This window comes from Eumetopias jubatus, unplaced genomic scaffold, assembly GCF_037043125.1.
Source record: "Eumetopias jubatus isolate StellerSeaLion01/CBP00866 unplaced genomic scaffold, mEumJub1_p1.0 scaffold_1, whole genome shotgun sequence".
Classification (NCBI taxonomy): Eukaryota; Metazoa; Chordata; class Mammalia; order Carnivora; family Otariidae; genus Eumetopias; species Eumetopias jubatus.
Window position 1 is genome coordinate 6,528,298 of NW_028274807.1, and position 25,337 is coordinate 6,553,634.

The 25,337-nt window shown below is 43.7% G+C and overlaps 2 protein-coding genes across 5 annotated transcripts in view; one reads left to right on the forward strand and one right to left on the reverse strand.

The window, feature by feature from the left end:
- The first annotated feature begins 454 nt into the window (after window positions 1-454).
- Window positions 455-23,217, forward strand: LCA5L (lebercilin LCA5 like). 3 transcript variants are annotated; one of them, XM_088023811.1, is made up of 8 exons: window positions 455-785; window positions 1,061-1,198; window positions 5,201-5,715; window positions 7,684-7,821; window positions 15,079-15,163; window positions 18,528-18,628; window positions 18,795-18,912; window positions 22,493-23,217. In XM_088023811.1, exons 1-8 carry the CDS (start codon window positions 455-457, stop codon window positions 23,215-23,217), a joined length of 2,151 nt encoding a protein of 716 aa, XP_087879937.1. The 3 variants fall into 3 exon arrangements, with proteins under 3 accessions (XP_087879937.1, XP_087879938.1, XP_087879940.1); XM_088023812.1 differs by having other exon boundaries at window positions 455-777; window positions 1,068-1,198; XM_088023814.1 differs by lacking the exon at window positions 1,061-1,198.
- The window catches only part of GET1 (guided entry of tail-anchored proteins factor 1), a 39,517-nt gene continuing 36,658 nt past the window's right edge, over window positions 22,479-25,337 (reverse strand). For both annotated transcript variants that reach the window (XM_088023842.1, XM_088023818.1), the window contains one exon: window positions 22,479-23,185. In XM_088023842.1, the coding sequence (XP_087879968.1) occupies window positions 23,172-23,185 (14 nt within the window). In that variant the 3' untranslated portion in view covers window positions 22,479-23,171. The remainder of the gene's footprint in view (window positions 23,186-25,337) is intronic.

Consider the following 25,337-nt stretch of genomic DNA (forward strand, 5'->3'; position numbering starts at 1 on the left):
ATCTCAAAAGTGTGATTTCATCGCTAAGAAATAAAAGTATGTGCATCTCCACAAATATGTCTGACTTTCCTAAGTGTTGCACTTCATACAGGCCACCCACACTTACCACATACTGTCATTTTCTTAAAGGCAAAAAATGTCAGCATCTTTAGAAAACGAGGATGTAATTCACTAATTCATAAATTGTTGTCATTGTTGTTCTCTGATGTGAACCTTATCTTACATTACCTGTAAGCATAATCTCACCAAAGTTTGGTCTCAGGGGTCTCATATCTTAGGTGGGGAAAACATAAAAGCCAAACTGAGATTTTTTTTCCAGAAAATAACTTCAAAGGAATGTGTTGTTTCCCTTTCCTAGTCCTCCATTTATAGTTAAATATAATAAAGCATAGGTTCATTTTAATGTCAATAGCTATAAATCTAAAAATATTTTTCTTCTGTCAGGTTGTTTACTATGTCTCTGGCTGGCCCAGCAGAAACAGACATAGACGGGCATCTCCCCGGTGCGGCATTGGGACCCAGTAGGAGGGCCGCTGAGTGCGGGGGCTGCCTGGGCACAGGTGACTGTCCCCGCGGCAGTCCCGGGCACACCTCCGATAGGAGTGTTGACTACAGCAGATCCCAGTGTTCCTGCAGAAGTTTAAGTTCTCGCTGTGATTACTCAGAAGACTTTCTCTCTGAACGTTCAGAAACCGCTCTTAATAGAAATTATTTAGAGAAGCCAGTGATAAAAAAAAAAAAGGACGGGAAGAAAAAGTACGTTTCTAAAATCTCCCAGTCTAAAGGTAAGAAGCAACACTTCCCAAGCAAGACCAAATTTCTGTTTCTAATGACATTACTTTTTAAGGCACTAGTATCTGAAGTAGTCCACATTCCGTTTTATTGTCCTCCCATGTTTTAAATGTGTCTGTAGAGGGGAGCTTCTATAGAAGGAATTAGAAAACAGAGAAATTAAGAATCATGACAAAACGGCAGGAAGTTAGGCTGAAAATGTAAAGCCTAGCCTTCTTGCCCAACTTACCCTCCCGGAGCCCACTGGTGAGGTTGGTTCCGTTTTTAGTTAACAGGTGGCCTCGTTACAGATACTTGGATCTCACTGGCTTCTTGCCTCTCATCTCAGCAGAAGAACCAAGGTTTGAATTGCCAATGAAATGTAAAAACCTGTTTCAATACCCCAAGAAGATGGGCTTCAAGTCCGGTGAGGCAAAGATCATTCTTTGAAACAGGGGTGGTTCCAAAGGGTGTTAATAATGTAATTCCCTCGCGGACCTGTAGGAGCACCAACTCCATCCATTCCTTTTTTTTTTTTTTTTTATTGTTATGTTAATCACCATATATTACATCATTTGTTTTGGTGTAGTGTTCCATGATTCATTGTTTGTGCATAACACCCAGTGCTCCATGCAGAACGTGCCCTCTTTAATACCCATCACCAGGCTAACCCATCCCCCCACCCTCCTCCCCTCTAGAACCCTCAGTTTGTTTTTCAGAGTCCATCATCTCTCCTGGTTCGTCTCCCCCTCTGACTTACTCCCCTTCATTCTTCCTCTCCTGCTATCTTCTTCTTTTTCTTTTTTCTTAAAATATGTTGCGTTATTTGTTTCAGAAGTACAGATCTGTGATTCAACAGTCTTGCACAATTCACAGCGCTCAAGGAGCCTTGTGATATCCTTGATCTCGCTCCTTGCCTCCCTGCCTGGACCGTGATGACTCCCTCCCATTTTAGGCAACTCTGGGCTTATAAATACCCCTAATAGAGAAATAGGTGAAACTCTCTTCCACTTGACCATCAGAACCGCCATCGGTCAACAGCTGGAAAATACTTAAGCACTTTATACTATATGTGGAACATGCCTACTGTTACATTACCCATATCAACCACCCCCAGTCTCCTGTGACCAGGTGTGCCTAGGACTCCCTGGGCTACTTCTGGATCGTCTAGAATCTTCAGGTCCCCTTCTTCCAAACTGTAGGGTAGGGATTCTTAATCTAAGACCCATGTCTGTGGGCCCCATGAAAATCTTTGCATTTTTTGTGTCTATTTGGATTTGTAAACTTTTCGAGGGAGAAGGACCCATGAGCTTCTACCAGATTCTCAAAAGGCTAAAAGCCCCTTTCCCAGAGAGCTGGGAGCCTCACACTCACAGGCAAGGCCCAGGGTAGGAGATGGAAGGTCCAGTTCCTTCTCTCACATGGGACTCTGTCAAAAGAAGTCTGTTTGTGGCATTTGGAAGAGATTATCACAATAGAACCCACATCGTCAGTAGGCTCCCTGGTTACAATCCCTTATCCACATTTGTAATTTACAAGACTCTGAAAATCAAACATTTTCTATATTTTTGGCACCTAAACTGATTTGGCACCAAAAACTGAGACTGATCTTTAGTTCACTTAGTGTGAAGAGTCCTATATTTCACAAAAATATTCTTTGATTAAAGTCTGCTGTCCCCAAAACTTCTGGGAGTACTATGGAGAATACTGTATATGCACCAGAATAATAATAATAATTCAGAAACAGTCTAGCCCCAAGGTTTTATGACAGGGATCATGGCTCTATACACTACATTTTATATTGATTCTACACTTTTGTGGGGCTGCATGAAAGGCAGAACTTATAAAATTATTTCTACAATAACTGTACTTTGGGTTCTAAGTGCCTGATAATTTAACTTTTAAAAATTGTTCCCTCTATTATTCCACAAATATTTATTGAGTGTTTTATGCAAGATACCTGGTCATAAATTGGGGCAAATTAATTTTGGTGCAATCAAAATTAATTTAGTCACTTCATTAAGAGTAGTTTAATCATTAGGCCAAATCTGCCTCATTGTATAAAATGAGATAGAAATTGTAAGAGACACTTAACTCTAAGAAACAAACAGGGTTGTTGGAGAGGAAGTGGGTGGGGGGATGGGGTAACTGGGTGATGGGCATTAAGGAGGGCACTGGATGTAATGAGCACTGGGTGTGACGTGCAACTGATGAATCACTAAATTCTACCCCTGAAATTAATAATACAGTATATGTTAACTAAAAAACAAAAAAGAAAGAAAGAAATTGTAAATTTTGTCATTCTTACATGTGTATATTAGTGTAATGAGATACAAAATCATTGACTAAACCCTGCTTCAACTTTCCATAACCTTCATTAGTATACAAGTATGCATAATATGTATAGTATGAATTTATTCTGTATCACTCAAACACAAGTGGTATATTTACCTTCTGAAGCAAACAAATCTGGTTCATCCTCCCCCAAACACCCACTAAGGTAGGCAAAAAATGCAATCTCGGGCGTGTTTGGGGGATGGAGAGAGTGTGGGTGGCCTTATACAGGTGAGAACACCGGGGAAGGGCTTCTGGTCCTTCATTCTCATCACTTATGTGCTCCTTGTCCAAGCACATTGATCACTAAGAGGCTGATACCTCCTGTTTTCAAAGTACCCATGCCCCTGTATGCACACTTCTTCCTGGAGCTTTGGCCAGTGCTCCCACGGCCACAGGGACTCATCCCAGGCACCCACTCATTCTGACTCTACCCTCCCATCACGTGAGCACAGCATAAGACAGAGACAGAAGCCTTCACTGCCCACAGAACCCACCACCCCTCATCCTTCTGGTCCCATGGAAATCCCTCTCTCCTCCAAGTCACACCACCCAAGAGTGTAAAATATTCTAAGTTGGGAGTCAGGCTTCAGTCATGCTGGACATGGTGTAGGACATGACAGCCCCACCCACCTCTGTTGTAATCCAGCCCGATCCACACTGCCTGGGTCTGGCGTTCCCCTAGCCAGCTCCGAAGGTATTAAAGTGCCTGGCCTTCCAGTAGGTGTCCTAGAGAATGGCTTCCGCTTTCCAATTTTCAGCGTGCTCAAAAACCTATTCCAAAATACTCAAATATCCAACCAGAGCCCTTATTAAATTGTTCCCGGTGGGAAAATAAGGACCTTTGGAGGCATAGTTGTAAAGACAGTCCATCAACTATTGATGTGATACAGATACTATGATCGTGCCATCCCTGTGTAGTCTGTCATAGGCAAGATTGAAATGCTTTATCCCCTAAAGCACCCTCGATTTCTGCTGGCTCACTTCCATTGCAGGCAGAACCACCTCTCCCACCACCTAGGCCGAACGTGTTAAGCCGAGTCTCAGATGATGGGTCCACAGTTGGGCCAATAGCTTCAGGTTAGGACTCCAGTGACACTGGTCACTAAGTGCTTTCTCACTCCAGCATGAAGACCATGTTTCCTTTAGATCCTAGAATCTAGTTTCAATCTCTCTCAGAATATAAATATAATAGTATGTACACACATCTGCAGTGTGCACATATATGTACAGAAATGTCATATGGATGCACGTACATATGGGACCGGGGTTCTGTCTCCCACTTACTAGCTGTGTGCCCATCCGTAAGTGACTTCACAAAGCATCAGTTTGTTCATCTTTAAAAGGGGATAATAATGCAGTGATGTTACATATACATTTGACACACTCAATGCAGTTACATAAGCTTGGTGCTTATAAGCTGGGAGTAATATTGTTTAGATACATTTTGTTTAAAACAGACTTCTGAATACAAGCCAACTTGTATTTCTTTAAAGCCCAAACTAACAGGAAAAATTGTCTATGTTGGATTTACTGAGAAATGGAATATCCGTATATTTCCTCTAAGCAGCTCAATGGCTTTCTAAGGGTCCTTTTGAATATATGAGGTCTTCATATATAACACTGGACTCTAAGGTTACACTCTAATTGCCTCATAACATATTATTGGAGGGATTATATCAGATAATCTACATAAAGCATTTAGTTCAATGCTTAACACACGGTAAGCCCTTAGTAAATGTTATCTATTATTATGGTTTTTAGTATAGCTTTAATAATAGAAGGAAGTACAGGTTTTCCAGTCAAAGAAGACCTGCTTTTCAATCCATTCCATGTGACTTTGTGGTTATATAACCTTGGACAAATGACTTACAGTCTTCAGCTGTTAAATAGACTACTGCTGACCTTGAACGGAGTATTCTGCATATGAAATCCCTGCCCTGGAGCATGGCTATTCATTACATGCTCTTTTCCCTTCTAGTTTGCCTGTCTATGTGCGCACGTGTGCGGGATGGGGGTGGGGGAACACAAACGTGCATATCAGCGTATGTGTATGCATATTACTAGTAACAAACTGGATTATCTGCTTACACAGGCCAGAAGGAAATCTCAGTTGAAAAAAAGCACAACGGGAATGCACCACTTTTAAATTCCCAAAACAGTATGATTACCCAAAGAAGAGACGCTATGACTCATCGCATACTCTCAGCAAGGCTTCATAAGATTAAAGAGTTAAAAAATGAACTAGGGGATATCCATCGTAAATTGGAAGCCACGGTCATAGAAAATCAATTTTTGAAACAGCTTCAGCTTAGGCACTTGAAAGCTATAGGGAAATATGAGAATTCACAAAATAATCTACCTCAAATTATGGCAAAACATCAGAACGAAGTCAAAAATTTGAGGCAGCTACTTAGGAAATCCCAGGAAAAGGAAAGAAGTGCATCTAGGAAACTTCGAGAAGCTGACAGTGAGCTGCTGAAAACTAAAGATGCCTTGCAGGCACTGCAGAAACTTTCTGAAGACAAAAACCTTGCAGAGAGGGAGGAACTTACTCAAAGATTGTCTGTTCTTACAACAAAAATGGAGGCAAATGACAAAAAAATACAGGTCCGTATTTCAGAGAAATTGTAACGTTCCAAAATGGACATGGAGAGGGTGTACATGCATCACGCTTGCCCCTGTGCAGTGAAGCATCACCAGCTGCTTTGCCTGCAGGGCCACACCAGTGATGCTGTCTAAGGGGGGTTCAGGGGCGGGGGAATGGGAAATGTTCCTTCTGTGGTCTAGTGAGCTCATCCTGTGGCAGGGCTTGTTTGTCTGGAAATGACCATTCTCTAAGCCTGTTCGTGGGCTGGAAAGGTTGTTGGGTTGTATTGGGTTGGGTTGGGTTGGGTTGGGTGGGTGAAATCTCTTAGAATCTGCTAAACTTCTACTTCAAACTATTTATTAAAAGCCTACTTTCCTAAAAGCCTGCCCCCTGCATCTCTCCCGCCCCTTTCCTCGTATTCCCTGGTCAACTGTCTTCTCACCACCGCACAGACATTGTTGGTATGTTGCAACAGAAGCGTTTCCTAGATAATGCTCCTGGGAACAGCGAGGGGAAAGGAACTACAATCATTGACATGAACACGTTGATCTTCCTGAGTGGCACATGGTCATCAAAGGCTCGGGGACTGTACTATAAGGGATGATTTGGGAGAACACCCTGATTCTACTGAGAATTCTGCCAATTTTATGTTAGCCCTTGGTCTCTATGGACAAACATAAACTTAAAAAATGTACTGCTTAATGCCTTATTATATGATGGTAAGAGGCCGATTTTTTTATGAACTTGAAATAAGAAAATATCAAGTTCATTTCATGTACTTTTTTATCGGTTACTTCCTCTTTGGTAAAAATCCTCTATTTTCAAAGAGCATTTTCTCCCATAAAACAGGCATGTGAGCTCCAGAAAATGATGAGCAGCCTCATTTTCAGTCATGTAATTCATAATCCGAAGTTCTATTATTTGACCTTCCAGGTAATACTGGACCCATCTTAGCACGTGTCCGTCAGGGAAAAGTAAATGTATTTTTATCTCATCTACATATTTTTACATATACAAGTAGTTCCTGTTTTATATCTGTAACCAAAACCAAAAAGAATTCAAGAACTATTTTCTTATCAGATGCACTTAGTCATATGGGAAATTTTGTTTGGCTGCAGGGCATTTGGTGGTTGGAGAAAATGTTTATGAGCCAAAACATGTATTTTTTTTTAATGTTAATAGTTTGGAGACTGGGGTTTTTAGTGATTATTTCATCCTTCTAGCTTACCATATTGCCCGCTTTTCTTTAATGAGAAAGTATTAATACTATAATGTGGGAAAAAAGGAAAGAAAAGGCCTTTCGGCCAAGCCTCTGTCCAAGTCCAGACCATAGAGTTCTGCAATAAAACTCTCATGCTCTGCAGGGGATGGAGGGGAGGTGCCCGCATAACCGTGAGCCCTGGGTGCAGATGGCCGCGGTGCTGGCAGAGACCTTCTGGTCTTAGAATTCCTCCCTCCTTGGGGAGGGGGGGTGGAGGGTGAGTCCCTGCAGGAGCTTCCAGGGTCTGTCAGCGGAGAGTTGAGCCCGCATTCAAGCCCGCATTCAAGCCCGCACAGCTGCCGGCTGCTGGACAGCCCTCCAGCGACCGAGGCTTGACAGAGCTCCTGAATGCACCTGCCATGTTAGCACGACCTCTTGGGTTGAGTTTTAAAGCGTGGCATATTTATTCATTTTCAAGAAATGTTCAAAGGTTGTTTGTATTTTTTTAATCAAATTCCAGAGTGTAAAAAACATTAGGTTCAAAATATATTGATTCTCTAGAGTTGTGATCTGGGGTTTTTTGGCTTTTCTGTCTGTGTGTGTGGTTATATTTAGTTCTAATCTATGTCCCCTGTAGCAGTCATGCACTAAAATTGTATTAAAACTTCACACTTCTCATAAATGCAATTAGTTCCATTACAATTGAAGTTTTGTTTTTTTTTTTGTTGTTTTTTTTTTAACAATACTACACTGGTTACCGAAGAGTTGAAATATATACTGTTTTCAGAGCTTGGAAAAACAACTGAGGTTGAACAATAGAGCCTTTAATCGGCAGCTGGCCATTGAGACCCGGAAGACCTTAGCAGCTCAAGCAGCTACAAAGACTCTGCAAATGGAAATAAAACGCCTTCAGCAAAAAGTTAAGGTACTTCTTTTAAAGCACAGTGTAACAAAATTTGTGAAGTTCTGCTTCCCAAAATATCAAAGCTATTCTTTAAATTATTTAACTTCAAGAATCTATTTCTCAAATTAACTTTTTGTCCCTACAACCATATGAACAGATAGAGGATCTGAAATTACTGGATGAGTTCACAGCCTGGTGAATATGTGCTGAGAAAATATTTGAGAAAAATCAAATCTCTAAGCTATTCATAACAAAACTTCCTGTTAACATTCTCATTCCGTCACATGAATTAATATTATTGTGTTTTCTTATCATGTTAATGGAATCCAAACTAAGTTTTTTTTTAATTGCCTTACATCTTCAAAATATTGTGAGTAACTTTAGTGGCCCACAGATTTATTTTAAAGTCTCTCTTGGAAATGTTTGCAAAACTGTCTTTTAAAGTGTGTTTTAGGGGCACCTGATTGACTCAGTCAGTTGAGCGTCCAACTCAAGTTTGGCTCAGGTCATGATCTCAGGGTAGTGAGATCGAGCTTCATATATGCCTCCATGCTCAGTGTGGAGTCTGCTCCAGATTCTGTCTCTCCCTCTCCCTCTGCCCCTTCTCCCTACTCACACTCTAAATAAATAAATAAATAAATAAAATATTTTTAAAAGAAAAAAAAAATAAACTGTACTTTAAAGATGAGAATTAGGGTGCCTGGCTGGCTCAGTCGGTTAAACATCTGCCTTAGGCTCAGGTCATGATCTCAGGGTCCCGGGATCCAGTCCCACATCGGGCTCTCTGCTCAGTGGAGAGTCGGCTTCTCCCTCTCACTCTCCCTCTCTCTCTTAAATAAATAAAAATAAAATCTTTTACATATTAATTTCAATGTTTTGGATCTTGCTTGGAATCTGATTCAAGCAAACTTTTGAAAAAAATTATAGGACAGTTGGAAAAATGTGAAACAAACTGAATATTTGATATTATGGGATTATTATTGATTTTTTTGGTGGGTGAAATTGTTGATATTGTGGTTAGGTTTTAAAAAGGATGCCCCTTAATGATGTAATGTATGGTGCTTAACATAACATAATAATAAAAAAAAGACAAAGAGAATAACATAACAAAACCTTATCACATGAACTTAACAAAATTATGAACAAATATAAACATTATGTCATTAAAAAAAAAAGGATGCCCTTGTCTGCTATAGATACACAGTGAAGGACTTACATATTAAATTATATGATGTCTAGAATTTGCCTCAAAATAATTCCCAGACAGAGAATAGAATCAGAGATCAGAGAGGGTGGTGTGTAGAGAGAAACAGACAGGGCATGAGTTGTTCATCGATGAATCTGGTTTATTGGTTCATGGAGATTCACTGTACTATTTTCTCTACTTTTGTATATTTTTGATATTTTTATAATAAAATGCTTTCAAAGGGAAAAATAAGAAAAATCACATTTATGCATAAAAAAGAGTTGAAATAGATGAAGAAGATGGGCTAAATACACATTTTTAATCCCTTGCTGCCCCAACACCATGGAAATGACAGAAAACATACTTTTAAAATAATAACCTGGGGCGCCTGGGTGGCTCAGTCGTTAAGCATCTGCCTTCAGCTCAGGTCATGATCCCAGGGTCCTGGGATCAAGCCCTGCATCGGGCTCCCTGCTCAGCGGGAAGCCTGCTTCACCCTCTCCCACTCCCCCTGCTTGTGTTCCCTCTCTCGCTGTCTCACTCTGTCAAATAAATAAATAAATAAAATCTTGGCGGGGGGACAATAACCCATAACCCCAGAAAAGATACCACAATTGTACCAGAACTGCCAAAGAATTTCTGGAAGATAAAAGGATCAAAAACAATTTTTTGGATTGATGGAGAAACTAGACACAGATAATCACAACCTAAATCACACTGCAGAAAAATGGCTGGTGAGGTAACAGGAATGGGGAGGGAAACCCCAAACTCAGAATCAACACAAGTGGCCAGCAGGAGCAGAGCCTTGGGGCAGCCATCTTCGCGTTTGGCTGAAGTGAGGTCCTTAGACTTGGCCACACATTCGTCATCTGGGAGCTTTGAAAACTCATTGCCCTGGCCACATCCATACCTGCAAAATCAGAATCTCTGGGGTGGGACCAGGCATCAGGAGACCAACTGCTGTCAGGAGAGGTGGGGACCTTACACCACATTCACCAGCAGATAAATGGGGATTCTGGTTTGGGCTGAGAAAGACATTGTTCACTCTGGCCTCAACTGTTGGGGATGATAGCCCATATCTAACTGCCCTCCCTTCAAAACGTGGAAGGAATCAGTAAAGGACTGAAAGAAAGTAGACACACAAAAGCAAAGAGCTGGGGGCAAGTCATCGGCAAACAGTAGACATTTGGGTACATTTATTGAAGACAGAAAGCGTGTGGAAGCGTTTATGTGGATGACACAGAGCAGAAGAAGCCACAGCAAGAGGTGCTGGAGAAGGATTTGTCCAGCGGAGGACAGGAGGGAAAAGCACTTGAGCACATGGGACTGAGTCACCAAGCTCACGTGCCTGTCCTGTCAACAGCACTCACAGTACCTGAGTCCAGCATCTTCCATCAGGCAGGAAGTTTGTGAATGAATTGCTTGAGAAGAAACCAGCCACCCAGGGTAAAATGCTGACATTCCAGGTAAAGCCCTTCAAAGAGTACATTCTGGAATGTGGGAGGCATTTAGTCAAATGACTTGCCTCAAAGTGAAACCTGACAGTCAGCATGTCCCATTGATTTACCCAGAGCCAGCCTGCCTCCCTGTCCAGGAAAGAAGCCTACTAAAGAAATAAATTTCTGTATAAAATAAATAGTAAGGTAAATAAAATAATCCAGCCCCTTATTTTTAAATATGTTCAAGCAACCACATCTGTGAAGAAAACCAGCAGCATGAAGAAAGCACGGGAATAGCAAGCAGAACAGCTCACCCTGTAGGTTTAGTTTAATATCCAGGAAAGAAGATACTATGCCCATAAAGTAAGAATGTTATGAACATGGAAAAAATCAGAAAACAGCAAGTGAAAACTAAAAGATGATTCCAGCATATGAAACTCAGTAGAAGAGCTAGGAGATAAGGAAAATCCATGGACATGGAGGAAATCTCCCAAAAACAAAGAGCCAGAAGACAGATGAAAAACACATGGAGGAAAATAAGACACAAAGGAGTGTGTTGTACAAAATAATTTAAACAATCCACTGGTTCATTTCCCATAACTCAGTCGTTACACCCATGGCCTATCACCTATAGTTTCTTCCTGCATTCAGGATATACTCCTACCTTCTTTCCAGTCCTGTTCCATCTGGAAAAATGAGATTGCCTCTTATGCCTCATGGTCATCCGTGGTACTGACCCAAGGAGAAAAAGAATAGAAACTTCAAGGATGTTTTAGTGTCCTGACTGCTTCAGTCACTATGGCTGCATAACATATTACTCCACAACTTTTAGTGGCTTAAGAAATGAGAATATTAATTTTGTTCACGAATCCATAATTCGGGCAGGGCTTGCTGGAAAGAGCTCATCTCTGCCACTCTTGACATCAGCTAAGGTGGTTCAAAGACTGGGGGCTGGAATTCTCTGAAGTCTCACACATATGTCTGCAGTTGGTGCCAACTGACAGCTGAGATCATACCTGGGGTATTGGCCAGAACCACCCACATGTGGTGTGGGCTTCCTCACAACATGGCGGCTAGGTTCCAAGGAGAAGAGTGGACAGATACAGACAGGAAGAGAACCAGTCACATAGCGTCTCTTCCACCTCATTCCCTTTGTCAAGGCAGTACAAGAGGAGGAGCAATGGACTCTTGATGGAGAGTCACAGGGTTCTGGAAGAGTATGGGACCAGAAATATTGCTGAACCAATTTTAGAAAAATGCAGTCTGCCATATTAACATAAATCATTAATACCTGAGTTTGGGAGGGCATGGTCCCAAAGATCAGAATTTCTGTTTCTGTAATTTGAAACTCATTTTCTTTTCTTTTCTTTTCTTTTTAAGATTTTATTTATCTTGGGGAGGGAGGGAGGGAGTGAGAGAGAGAGAGATGGGGAGCACAAGAGGGGCAGAGAGGCAGAGGAAGTAGCCGACTCCCTGCCACGCAGGGAGCCTGATTTGGGACTCGATCCCAGGACCCTGGGATCATGACCTGAGCCAAAGGCAGACGCTTAGCCAACTGAGCCCCCCAGGTGCCCTGAAACTCATTTTCGAAGTCATCCAACAGCAATTCTAGACTCTGCTCCATTTCTAGAGTATGGACCAAAGTAAGGGGATAGAATGTCAGTCTTCCACAGCTCCCAGACGAGGTACTGCAGCTCCACCCTACATCTGGGCTACAAGCTCACCCCTGCCAAAGTGGCATTGTCTATTAAGATATTGTTTCCTGTCTTTTGGAAGCCAGCTACCCTGATCTTAATATGGTTTCCACCATGACCCAACTTCCCAACTCTGACCTGATAGTCTCTGAGCTTGTGAGTAGTCTTTCCTATAAATATTCCCCAAGCATTCCATGAGCATTCCTAGATGTGGATTTTCCTTCTCACTGCTTCTCTTGATTAACTGACCTCAACTACACAAGTGTCCTGGGTTGCGTTCTGAACCTGTTGTCTTTGATTTTGAGCCCAGCTCTGTGGAGGGCATCCAGACTTGAACATTTGTTCCAAGCCTGAGGGAGGACTGTCCTTCACGTGACTTCCTTTTGCCCCCAGCCAGCCCTGCAGCAGCCACCTGCCAGTCAGCCATTCTTACCTGCCTTCTTCCTGCTCTCTGCTGCTGAAGCAAATACTCCAGCCTCCAAGGAGACGGACCAAATCAAAAGAAATAACTGAATTTTCCAGACGATCAACGCTTGTCCCTCTAAACATCAAAATCATTCCTGTCTTAACTGGTAGGGGTAAAAAAAAAAAATCTTAGATCTACATTATATTCTTCTTAAACATAATATCTAGAATAAACTCGATCAATTTTTCGTGGCATCAAAGTGTCCCCATTACTGTTCTTTCTTGCTAAATGCAGTGTTATCACAATTAGAAATAAAAAGAGAAACATACTGTAACATTTTTGTTCCCAGAAACTTAATTTCTAGAAAAGATTAATATTCTCATATGTTATCCATTTACCTCTGATAGCAGATTAATTTTATGATTAAAATAAATACAAACCAGCCGCGTCTGGGTGACGCAGTCGGTTAAGTGTCTGCCTTTGGCTCAGGTCATGATCCCAGGGTCCTGGGATCGAGCCCCACGTTGAGCTCCCTGCTCAGCAGGGAACCTGCTTCTCCCTCTGCTGCTCCCCTGGCTTGTTCTCTTTCTCTCTCTCTCTGTCAAATAAATAAATAAAACCTTTAAAAAAATAAAAAATAAATACAAACCCTGCCCGCTCCAGGTCAGATGTGCAAAAATATGTAATGTCTTTTATTTTCCATAACTGAACTGTACTCCCTTATGAGCCCCATTCCCACAGGTGGGAGGTGGGGACACGGACAGATACGGAGACTATACAGAAGCTTGTCTCAGTCTGTTCCAGTTGAAACTGGTCTGAGTTTAGGTTGTCTCTGAGGCTTGCAGCAGTTTTCCCTAACCCCATCTCCCATTTCTCAATGGAGATAGCATCTAGCCAGGGCAGGGGGCAGGGAGGACGTACACGTTCTGTTGGTAAAAGGGGAAAGGGAAAGAGGCGCCTGGCCCTCTGGAACCTCTAGACCTAATTCTACTGAGGAATGACTGGCCTTAACTAGCCAAGTCCCCAGGACCTGAATATGGCTGGTGAAACTCATGGCCTCTTCTCAGTAGGTCCAATCTTAGTGATTTTCGCTTGTTGTCTGTGGATGCCAATGCCTTGAGATCCATCTGCCATCTGATCCTTGGCTAGACCGTCGATCCCAAAGCCTATGCTGTGGGATCACCTGGGTCAGTAACCTTGAGGAGTGGGGAGCAGGTTCGCTAGCTTTCTGCACAGCTCCCCTCTGTGGGGTCCCACTCCTTGTGTAAGTGAGGGAAGCACTCTCTTTAGCCCTTTGCCTGGACATTGCATTTAGCCTTTTCCACTTACCACTTGGCAATGCCATGTTACTCTTGCTCCACACTGACCTGGGGGCTTGATGAAGGCGTTTGAATTTCCTGGGCCACGCCAAGGCCTCCTGTGCTGAGAGTTTCCCAAACCTCAGAGTTATTTCTTCACCCTCTTCATATCTCTGAGGGGCACAGGGAGACCAGAACCCCATCCGATCTCTCTCTCTCTCTCCCTACCCCGCATTTCTGCCCCCACCCTTCCCTGGGCCCCCTCCTCCAGGCTTTCCTGCCTAATCACACAGTAGAAGACACCCTTCACTCATACATTCCTTTTGACTGTGGTTTTGGCTAAAACTTGGTGATCTTGAGTCTAACAGGCTTGCCTCTTGATGCATGTGTAAGAGGAGTGTTTGGTGCTTAGTGAAACCTTTTTTTTTTTTTTTTTCTCAGCAAGTCAGGATTTCACACATTTTGTTTTGCCAAGACTTTAAAAAGTCAATACTTTTGGGGCGCCTGGGTGGCTCAGTCGGCTGAGTGTCTGACTCTTGGTTTTGGCTCAGGTCATGATCTCAGGGTCATGAACAAAGAGTCTGCTTGGGATTCTCTCTCCCTCTGCCCCTCCTGCTTGTGCTCATGCTCTCTCTCTCTCTCTCTCTCTCTCTCAAATAAACAAATAAATCTTTAAAAAGTAAAAATAATAAAAAGTCAATACTGAGATTTAAAGCTGAACAATGATGCCTTTGTTCTAGGCTTTACCCACCCTGCATGTACTGTCTAAATGCAGCCGTGTCTAGTAGAACTTCCTGTGCTGATGGGAATGTTCTACCTGCACCACTCAACAGTGTGGTCACCAGCCACGGGCAGCTACTGAGCGCTGGAAACATGGGTAATGTGAGGGAGGACTGAATTGTTCATTTCATTTTAATTAGTTTAGATCACAACGTGGCTAGTGCTATACTGGACCATGAGAAAAAACGAGCAAACTTCATGGCACAGACCCAGGGGACAGAAAACCTCCAGTGAAAGAAGCTGGCTCGCAAAGCCCTCGGCAATATTGTCCCCGTCACAAAAGTCTGTTGCTCTGTTAAAAAGTACTATTTGGTGTCGGGGATGATATATAAGGTTATGGCCTATTTCTGTTTCTGCTAGCATCTATAGATTTTATTCAAAAAATACTGAGCCCTCTTAAATTGTTTTATAGAAAAAAATGGAGGCTGATCAGAGCAAATATTTATATAAATATTGGTATTGTGATTCTCTTTAGGAGAAGGATCGAGAGCTTGAAATTAGAAACATCTATACTAGTCGGATACTTAAAAATTTACATGACAAAGAAGATTATCCAAAAGGTACGTTTTAATTATTTTTGCTCAAAATCTATTTTTAAGGATGGAGTCATATTTTTCTACTTTATATCATGCAAATAAGGGATATTTGAAAAATCAGTTTCACTAGGCATTGAAACATTTTGGGATTCTAGAAGAATAATGAGCCGTGGGATATGGTCGAAACAGTAGGAGAAATAGACATGCTCTCCTGTCCTCCCAGCCCCCGCTCAGTCCGGCATGTCCTTACTGCAGGCAGAGCAGGAGCCCCACTTCCCAGCTGGGAGCAAAATGTCTGCCAGACAGTGAACCTTCCGAGTACATCTGTTGGCCAGTGTGGGGGTTTTTTAAATCATCATTATTTAGGTACAATTTGCCTCAGTAAAATGCACCTATTTTAAGTGTGCACTTTGGCGGGTTTTGACAAAAGCTGACATGCATGTGACCAGCACCCCAGTCAGTACAGACCCCCCTCCTCAGGAGGACCCCTCATGACCCCCTGCCATCAGGAGTCCCTGGCCCTGGCCTGAGGCAACCGCTGATTTCCCTTGTCAGAGCAGCCTTCTTTGCCCGTCCTAGAATTTCCTGTGAGTGGAATCACATAGCAGGTGCTCTTCCGTGTCTGGCTTCTTTTGTTCAGCCTAATGCTTTTGAGATTTGCCCATGTTGCTGTTGCCATCATTCGTTTGTACCTTTTCATTGCTGAGTAGTATTTTTCCTTCAAGACAGGCCGTACTTATCCACCATCCCCAAGATCTGCCGGCGTAAGGCTTTGCTCAGAAGAAATACAATAGGAACACTCACCCCTACTTTGGTAGAAAAAGCCACTACGTGCTTACTTTTTTGTTGTTTTTTGTTGATGGTGGGTTTTTTTAGTTTAAATTCAATTACTTAACATACAGTGTATTATTAGTTTCAGAGGTAGAGTTCAGTGATTCATCTTATAGTCTTATATGATACTCAGTGCTCATTACATCCCATGCCCTCCTTAATGCCCATCATCCAGTTACCCTATCCCCCACCCCCCCTCCAGCAACCCTCAGTTTGTTTCCTATGATTAAGAGTCTTTTATGATTTTTCGCTGTCTCTGATTTCATCTTGTTTTATTTTTCCCTCCCTTTCTCTATGACCCTCTGTCTTATTTTTTAAACTCCACATACGAGTGAGATATGATCATTGTCTTTCTCTGACTGACTTATTTCACTTAGCATAATACCCTCTAGTTCCATCCAAGTCATTGCAAATGGTAAGATTTCATTTTTTGATGGCTGCATAATATTCCATTGCATATATGAACCACATCTCCTTTATCCATTCATCTGTCGATGGACATCTGAGCTCTTTCCACAGTTTGGCTATTGTGGACATTGCTGCGATAAACATTGGGGTGCAGGTGGTCCTTCAGATCACTACATTTGTATCTTTGGGGTAAATACCCAGTAGTGCAATTGCTGGATCGTATGGTAGCTCTATTTCCAATTTTTGAGGAACCTCCATACTGTTTTCCAGAGTGGCTGCACCAGCTTGCATTCCCACCAACAGTGTAGGAGGGTTCCCCTTTCTCCGCATCCCTGCCAACATCTGTCGTTTCCTGACTTGTTAATTTTAGCCATTCTGACGGGTGTGAGGTGATATCTCATTGAGGTTTTGATCTGTATTTCTCTGATGCCAGGTGATATTAAGCATTTTTTTCATGTGTCTGTTGGCCATTTGTATGTCTTCTTTGGAGAAAGGTCTGTTCATGTCTTCTGCCCATTTCTTGTTTGGATTATTTGTTCTTTGGGTGTTGAGTTTGGTAAGCTCTTTATAGATTTTGGATACTAGCCCTTTATCTGATAAGACATTTGCAAATATCTTCTCCCATTCTGTCAGTTGTCTTTCAGTTTTGCTGACTGTTTCTTTTGCTGTGCAAAAGCTTTTTATCTTGATGAAATCCCAATAGTTCATTTTTGCCTTTGTTTCCCTTGCCTTTGGAGATGTGTCTAGCAAGAAGTCGCTGCGGCCGAGGTCACAGAGGTTGTTGCCTTTGTTCTCCTCTAGGATTTTGATGGACTCCTGTCTTACATTTAGGTCTTTCATCCATTTTGAGTCTGTTTTTGGGTATAGTGTAAGGAAATGGTCCAGTTTCATTCTTCTGCATATGGCTGTCCAATTTCCCTAACACCATTTGTTGAAGAGACTGCCTTTTTTCCATTGGACATTCTTTCCTGCTTTGTTGATGATTAGTGGACCATAGAGTTGAGGGTCCATTTCTGGGTTCTCTATTCTGTTCCATTGATCTATATGTCTGTTTTTGTGCCAGTACATACTGTCTTGATGATTACAGCTTAGTAGTAGAGCTTGAACTCCAGAACTGTGATTCCCCCAGCTTTGCTTTTCTTTTTCAACATTCCTCTGGCTATTCGGGGTCTTTTCTGGTTCCATACAAATTTTAGGATTATTTGTTCAAGCTTTGTGAAAAAAAATTGATGGTATTTTGATAGGGATTGCATTGAATGTATAGATTGTTCTAGGTAGCATAGACATTTTAACAATATTTGTCCTTCCGATCCATGAGCATGGAATGTTTTTCCATTTCCTTGTGTCTTCCCCCATTTCTTTCATGACTGTTCTATCGTTTTCTGAGTACAGATCCTTTGCCTCTTTGGTTAGGTTTATTTCTAAGTATCTTAGGGGTTTTGGTGCAATTGTAAATGGGATTGACTCCTTAATTTCTCTTTCTTCTGTCTCATTGTTAAGTGTATAGAAGTGCAACTGATTTCTGTGCATTGATTTTCTATCCTGCCACTTTGCTGAATTCCTGTAGGAGTTCTAGCAATTTTGGGGTGGAGTCTTTTGGGTTTTCCACATAGGGTATTTGTCATCTGTCTACACGCTTACTTTTAAAGGCAACAACCTCAAATTTCCTTGCCTTCCTTTGTTTGCTTCTGCTTTGTAATCCAGATTAATAGCTAGCAGAGATGATCATACCAACCACGGGGTCATTTAAATGGGATCACACTTGGAGGAAAGTGTAGGTTTAGTGGCAGGCTCCAGCGTGAGCCATCATTCTAACCATTGGTAACCAAGAGCACTGCCACAGGAGGTCGCTGTGGCTCACTGCCTCACGACTGTGTGTCTGGGCAGGGAAGGCGTGTCCACCAACAGCAAGGCCCTCCTGGCCTGAAGCCTCCTTGACACCCATAACCTATGTGGCCCAAAATAAGACAAAACCGGTGAAATGGTAGGGTAAAGGGGAACCGGCAAATGTTATCCATATTTTGGGGAAAAAAAAGTTTTAAATGTCTGTACACTCTTATACTACAAACTTCAGTGTTATTTTATATCTAAAATCAATGTTGCTTCCACATGTAAAATGTTTCTTACATATAATGTATCTGTTCTGTAGTTTCAACAAAATCTGTACAAGCAGACAGAAGTTTTTCATTGACAAGTATGAAACACCAGGAAACCCAAAAATCGGAAGATGCTCCATCTTTGACAGCTAAGGTACAACAGATTTGAATTCTTGCAGTGTCTGAACATATCTTTATGAAAATGGGGCATAAACAGTCTCTTATTCTCCACAAAAAGTATTTATATTCATTGAACAAAATACAATTTAAAATTGCCTGTACCCCCAAAACTGTGGTTTTGCTGCTTTTCTAAATTATAGGGTAAAAAGACAACTGGAAACACTGGTCATAAAGGAAAATCAACTGAAATAACCTGTGCAATTCCTCACTATATCAGCAAACTTCCAAACCAAGAGGATTCCAAGAGAAAATATGAAGGTAATTGTAACCACTTTTAAAAAGTTTCCTTTACTCTTACTTGATTTAAGTTGTGAATTATTCTGTGTGTGTGTGGTGTGTGTGTGAAAAGTATACATAAGGGGCGCCTGGGTGGCTCAGTTGGTTAAGCCTGCCTTCGGCTCAGATCATGACCTCAGGGTCCAGGGATCAAGCCCCTCACGGAGCCTGCTTCTCCCTCTCTCTTTGCTGCTCCCCCTGCTTGTGCTCTCTCTCTCTCCATCAAATAAATTAAGTCTTTATAAAAAGTAAATAAAAGTATACATAAAACACATATATACAATGTAAAGAATTATTAGGCAATGAACACCTGTGTAGCCACACCCCTGCTTAAGAACTAGCACCTTCGTGTTCCCCCAACACCTGTGGGCCTTTCCGAACCACAGCCCTCCCCCCCCCGCCCGCCAGAAATAACCACCATCTTCCATTTTATGCCCGTCATTCCCTTGCTGTTCCTCACAGTGTGTATCCTTAAACAATATGTTTAGTCTTGCCACACTGAGCAGCAAAACCAAACCTCGCTGAGTAAAGGGCAACATCCCTGCTAAGGAAGACTTTAAATGAAGACTCCCAGGAAAAGACGCACAGACTCTGGCTTCAGCTTCCCCGGACATACAAGGGGTCGGATCTGGGGTGAAGTCAAGCGTCCCCCTGGGAGGCAGAGAACCATCAGGGCCCTGGCACCTACACCGGGACAGACGGGGTGGGAGGGAATGGGCTGCCCAGAATTTCCTGTCTTAAGATCACCAGACTCAGCTCCAGCGCTCGGGAGTAGGTCCAAGCAGAACGCTTGTGTCCCCAGCCAAGCCAGGCTGCAGCGCATGATGGCGAGGGCAACACCTTCATCGGGCCCCGGGCAAGACAGGCCAAGGACGTTCCGTGCCCGGGAGTTCTGCGGAGCAGGGGTCTTGGTGGCGCCAGCCCGCAGTGCTTCAGCCTCCTGGCCTCCGGACCGGTGCCCTGTACCTCTGGCGCGCAGCTCTGGTGCTGGGACCTGCGTTTCCCCACGGGCTCCTGCCACCCCGTTCTCTGCCAAGTCTTCTGGTTCCTAAACCGTGGCCTCCTCCTGGGTACGAGCCGTCGTGCCCTAAGAGCACATCCTCCCCCAGCTGCTGGAGAATGGGTACGTGTAAGGTAGATGTGTCTGCCTGTCAGCGGGAAACGGCATTACGCGACCCTCACGCTTGATGAATACTTGGCTAGAAAGAAATTCTAGGTTGGAGATCATTTACCTTCAGAGTTCTTTTTTAAGATTGTATTTATTTAGAGAGAGAGAGTGGGCACACGCGAGTGGGGCTGGGGGCAGAGGGAGGGAGGGAGAATCTCAAGCGGCCTCCCCGCTGAGCACCGTGCCCGTGCGGGCTCGATCTCACGGCCCTGGCGTCAGGCCCCGAGCAGAAGTCGAGTCCAAGGCTTCCCCCACGGAGCCGCCCAGGCGCCCCTCGGTTCAGAATTTTAAAGCCACTGCCCCCTGGCGTCCATGTGGAACTACTGCTGACCGGAAATGTGCCGCGCGCGCCACGGCGGCGCAACCGCAGCCGCTGCGCGCAGTCACCCCCGCCCGGGTCCCGCTCCGGGGGCCCCACCCTCGGCGTGGGGGCCTCCGAATTCGCCCAAATGACACAGGGCTCGACGGAGCTCGCTGGACGCCGCCGCGTCTGGGGCCGACGGAGGCTGACAAGTCCGCGGGTCGGTTTCCACGGCGCTGTTAGTCCGTGTCGGTAATTATTGTCCCGGAAAGCTTATCCATTCACGGGACAAGTACCCTTGAGGCACACACAGTGTCCGGTCCGGTCCCGGGCAGGAGTCGCGCCCTCGTGCGCCGCTGCCCCAGCGAGGAAGGACCCGCCGGGCGTGCAGCAGGGCAGCTCTGCCGCACGGCCGAGGGCCGAGGAGATGCCAAGAGCGCCGGCACCGGGAGGGGCGGGGAGGGCGGCTAGGGGGGCCGAAGGGGGCGACCGGAGCGGACGCCCGAGGAGGGCCTTCCAGGCGATGCCCGCGCCGCCCCGCAGGAGGGACTGCGCAGCCGGGGGGCTGCGGGGGGCGCTGGCCGAGTCCAGCTGCGGGACAGCTCGGTGAGCACGGTGGGGGCGCGGGGAGCCACGAAGGGCTCGGAGTAGAAGCCGCTGTGCAGGAAGCGCAGGGCAGGGAGGCCGGGAGCAGCCCCACTGCCCTAGCCCCGGAAGGGGGCTCACACAGGGGGAGGTGGCGAAGGGGCAATTTCACCCAAGGTGTCCCGTGTTCACATTTGCATCAGGTATCGTGGGGCACAACAGGAACAGTTATTTAGAATTAACCATATAGTCCGCTGGCTTCTTTGCTCACCACTAATTCTTAAAACAATTGCTCTTGCTAGAATCCCCCCCTTTTTTTTTAATTTTCCCGGATTAAAATGAATACTTTCATTTGAGAATGTGTTCATGTGATATTGCCCCATTCCCCGCCACAAACGAGCGACCGTCCAGGTTTGTAAGTGATCGGGACGCAGGTCGTGGGTGCGGGTTTCCTCAGAAGGTGTGCATCTCTGTATCTGGAACAGCCCTTCCTCCGAAGAGGGCAGGCTGAGGGCAGGGCTTCCGGAGTGCCTGAGTAAGGAACGGCAAAGGAAGGCTCGCCTCCAACGACTTTTTCATTTAGCAGCCTACCGGGAACCTCCCTCCCCGTCAGTCCCCACGTCCCCACCCCAGTCCTTATAATAGCTGCCCAGAATCCCACGGACCGCGCACGCCACTTCTTTACCCGTGGCCCCTTCACACATTTAGGATGTTTCCTTGTTACTACGCCATGCTGCAGTACACATCCTTAGATGTATCTTTGTGTATTTTTGTACAGTTTGGTCCTGGAAGTGAGGTTGTTGGATCTAAGAGTATGTTCACTTAAATTGTGATAGATACAGGGGTGCCAGGGTGGTGCAGTCGGCTGAGCATCTGACTCTTGGTTTCAGCTCAGGTCATGATCTCAGGGTCGTGAGACTGAGCCCTGGGCCGAGCTCCTTGCTCAGGGGGATCGGCATGATATTGTCTCTCTCCCTCTGCCTCTGCCCCTCCTCACCAAACCCCCATGCACACGTGCACACTCTTGCTCTAAAAAAAAAAAAAAAAAAGTTAAAATTTTTGTATAGTTACAGTCAAATTGCCATCCAAAAAAAGCTGTACCAATTGACACACCCACCAATGGGGAACAGCTGTTCCAATTTCCCCATATTCTCACCAAATCTGGAAACTATTTGCCAATTTGGATGGGTGAAAAGTATTCTCATTGTTTTAAATGGCACTCCATCGCCTAGGAATGATGAGCATCCACCGATAACTTCTTAGCAAATGTTAGTTCTTCTTTCATGAATATCATGTTTCTTTTGGTTTCATAATTCTTATTTATTTGGTATGTTCTAGGGAAGTAGAACATTTCAAGCTTGTTACCAGCACCTTTCCCTGTATTCTAGTGTTGGAAGCATGTCATGTTCATGTGCCTGTCAGATATCAATAGTGTGCTCAGTATGCCTTCTTGAAATAGAAATCCCTACATTTTAAAGATCACTAAACAGACTATTTTTCAAATATAGATTTATCGAAGGAAGAGGAACATTTGGAAGTACAACCACCTCTGGCGAATATTGGAAGACAGAGAGAAACAAAAGAAGATCAAGAAAAGAAAACCACTTTGGTGAAAGAAGAAGAACTACCACCAAAAAGAATTCAAGTAACTCATCCTGAAAGGGAAGGCAAGCAGGAAGACAACGCAGGGAAAGAAAAATTCAAAACAAGTCTCCAAGTAAGTGACACGGACGAGATGCCTGATAAAAATGGTGCTGCGAATATCAAGATACCCTTCAGACAGAGAAAGCATTACTCGTTCACAGAAGCGACTGAGAACCTGCACCACGGGCTTCCTGCCTTGGGCGGCCCGGTCGGGGCAGGTGTGATGAGAGGCGGCGTGGGCACCAGCAAGCCCCGCGGTAACGCGGCCGGACTGAAGCCAGAACATTCTGTGAGTGGGTATGAACCCTCTTTTGGCAAGTCTTCCCGAACAAAAGCAAAAGATACTTTCAGAGATAAGAAAAGCAGTCTAATGGAAGAACTCTTTGGGTCGGGCTATGTCTTTAAACACGACCAGACCAGCACGGCTGCTCCTAAACAGGCTGACGAGACTCTGGAAAGTAAGAAGATGCACCATCTACCTCCTAGTCAGGCCTCCGCCAGCAACGCTTTTGGAGATTCTAAAGTAACTGTGGTAAATTCTATTCAGTCATCTTCACCTACAGAAGGAAAAAGAAAAGTAATTATTTAAATATAATCAATAGCCTCATACATTCTGACATGATATTCTCGTTCTTATGTGCCTTTAATCTTATAATGTTAGTGTCGTGTGTCTGTGTGTTTCAGTACTTAAACTGACTTTGGATAATTAAGGTTTTGATAACCTAATTTTGAAAATCCATTGGGTATTAGCCAATGACATTTCAAATATAAAATTGTATCTTTTCTTCCTACAACTGAAAACATGTCCATTATCTTTCGGACGACTGGGTTACTCCATGGCTTTAGTACGTTGTGGGACTCCACGGCTCCTAAGTCCAAGTCAGCAGCCAAGGCCCACACACCTCATGTATGCGGGAACGTCCGCAGCAATCAAACTGTGTTTTAACTAAAAAACAAAGAAGCAGCTTTGAAAGAGAAGACTCTATAAAAAAAAAAAAAAGGCATAGTGATAACCAAGAGTGGTTTTATGAAAATTACTTTTGAGTGTTCTCCTATTCAGCTAAACTGCCTTTGTGATGACGCTCTCCTCGTGTACACCTGAGATTCACTATTTTTATTTCTATTTGTTACATACCTGTTCCTTGTCCTTCTTCCTGTTAATCTTGCTGTAAAAGAGCACATGGGCAGAAGAGTGTCCACTCTAGCGAGCGGCTCCATTACACTGAGCGCATCTCGTATCGGGACTAGACAGCGGCTGCGCTCCCAGCACTAATCAGTTTACTTACTACCTTCATTTAGTTTAAGGCCAACTTATTTACAGTGTGGACCATGCTATTTCCAAAGAGGTTTATGGATTGGTGTGTAATACTAACACTTTAAAAAATTGAGAACAGTAAAATAAAACTTTTAAAAGAGAGTGAAAGCCATGGTGGGAAAACAGTTGTATTCAAAACCAAAGACGAGATAAATACTATAACTGCCATAAGCTTTGATCTTTATGAAAACCACAGAGGGGAACAGAGAAGGAAGGGGAGGTGGGGGAGGGAGGAGAGTTTGATGTTCCACAGGCTTCTAAGGAGAGACACGCAAATGCACGTCAAATGATATAAATGCCTAGCCCTAAATTCTGGAGAAATTTACTAAAAGGATTCTTAGAAATGGTATATGGAAGAATATTCCAGTATTATAACATCTACTTGCTTTACAGCAGGTGTAGGATTTTTCAAGGGATCTTTTCTTATGCCTGCCTACCCATAACAGAAGCATAAATCATAACATGAGTTAAGGGTCCGACTCTTAGCTCAGGTCTTGATCTCAGGTTGTGAAATCAAGATCCACTGGGCATGGAGCTTACTTTAAAAAGGAGAGAGAGAAAGAGAAATCTAGGCTGGTAGTACCCCCAGGGCAGCAGAAATGCAAATTGTCTCTGGAAAAACCTGTCCTTGACCCAGGCCTCAAGAAATTCCCATAGATAGGGGCGCCTGGGTGGCTCAGTTGGTTAAGCGACTGCCTTCGGCTCAGGTCATGATCCTGGAGTCCCGGGATCGAGTCCCGCTTCGGGCTCCCTGCTCAGCGGGGCGTCTGCTTCTCCCTCTGACCCTCCCCCCTCTCATGTGCGCGCTCTCTCTCTCTCATTCTCTCTCTTTCAAATAAATTAAAAAAAATAAATTCCCATAGACAATTAAAAACAAAAACAAAAACCCACCCACATACATGCAGTCCAGAAAATGATGAAGACAAGAAAACAAGGTGTTAAGACAAACAACAGATATCAGGGTCAGATCTGCAAGACTCTACATGTTGGAATTATTATACACTGAGAATAAGCGTGTTTAAAGAAATAAGTTTCTGAAAATATGAATAAAAAGAACAAGAACTCAGCATATGTGACAAAGAACTTAAAAGACGTACATATAATCATTGAACTTAAATTAACTCTATAAATGGGCTTAAGAGCAGAAGAAACCAGAACCCAGCAAAAGATGGATCTAAGAAACCAGAACCCAGCAAAAAGATGGATCTAAAGAAGCGATCACCATCATCACCAGAAGCAGAGAGAGACAGAGAGGAAATATGAGGGGAGGTTAACAGGCATTCACAGATTAAAAAGGCTGAACGAATATGTAATCTGATCTTCTGAAGAAGAAAGAACAGAGAATGGAGCAGGGTTAAATATCTAAAGAGATAAAGGGTGAAAAATTTCCAGAA

Bases quoted from the DNA above. Each gene is read 5' to 3' on its own strand.
- LCA5L (XM_088023811.1), top strand. From the start codon at position 455: ATGTCTCTGGCTGGCCCAGCAGAAACAGACATAGACGGGCATCTCCCC. The intron at 15,164-18,527 runs GTACGTTTTAAT...TCTGTTCTGTAG, and splicing joins CAAAGAAGATTATCCAAAAG to TTTCAACAAAATCTGTACAA. The intron at 18,629-18,794 runs GTACAACAGATT...TCTAAATTATAG, and splicing joins CTCCATCTTTGACAGCTAAG to GGTAAAAAGACAACTGGAAA.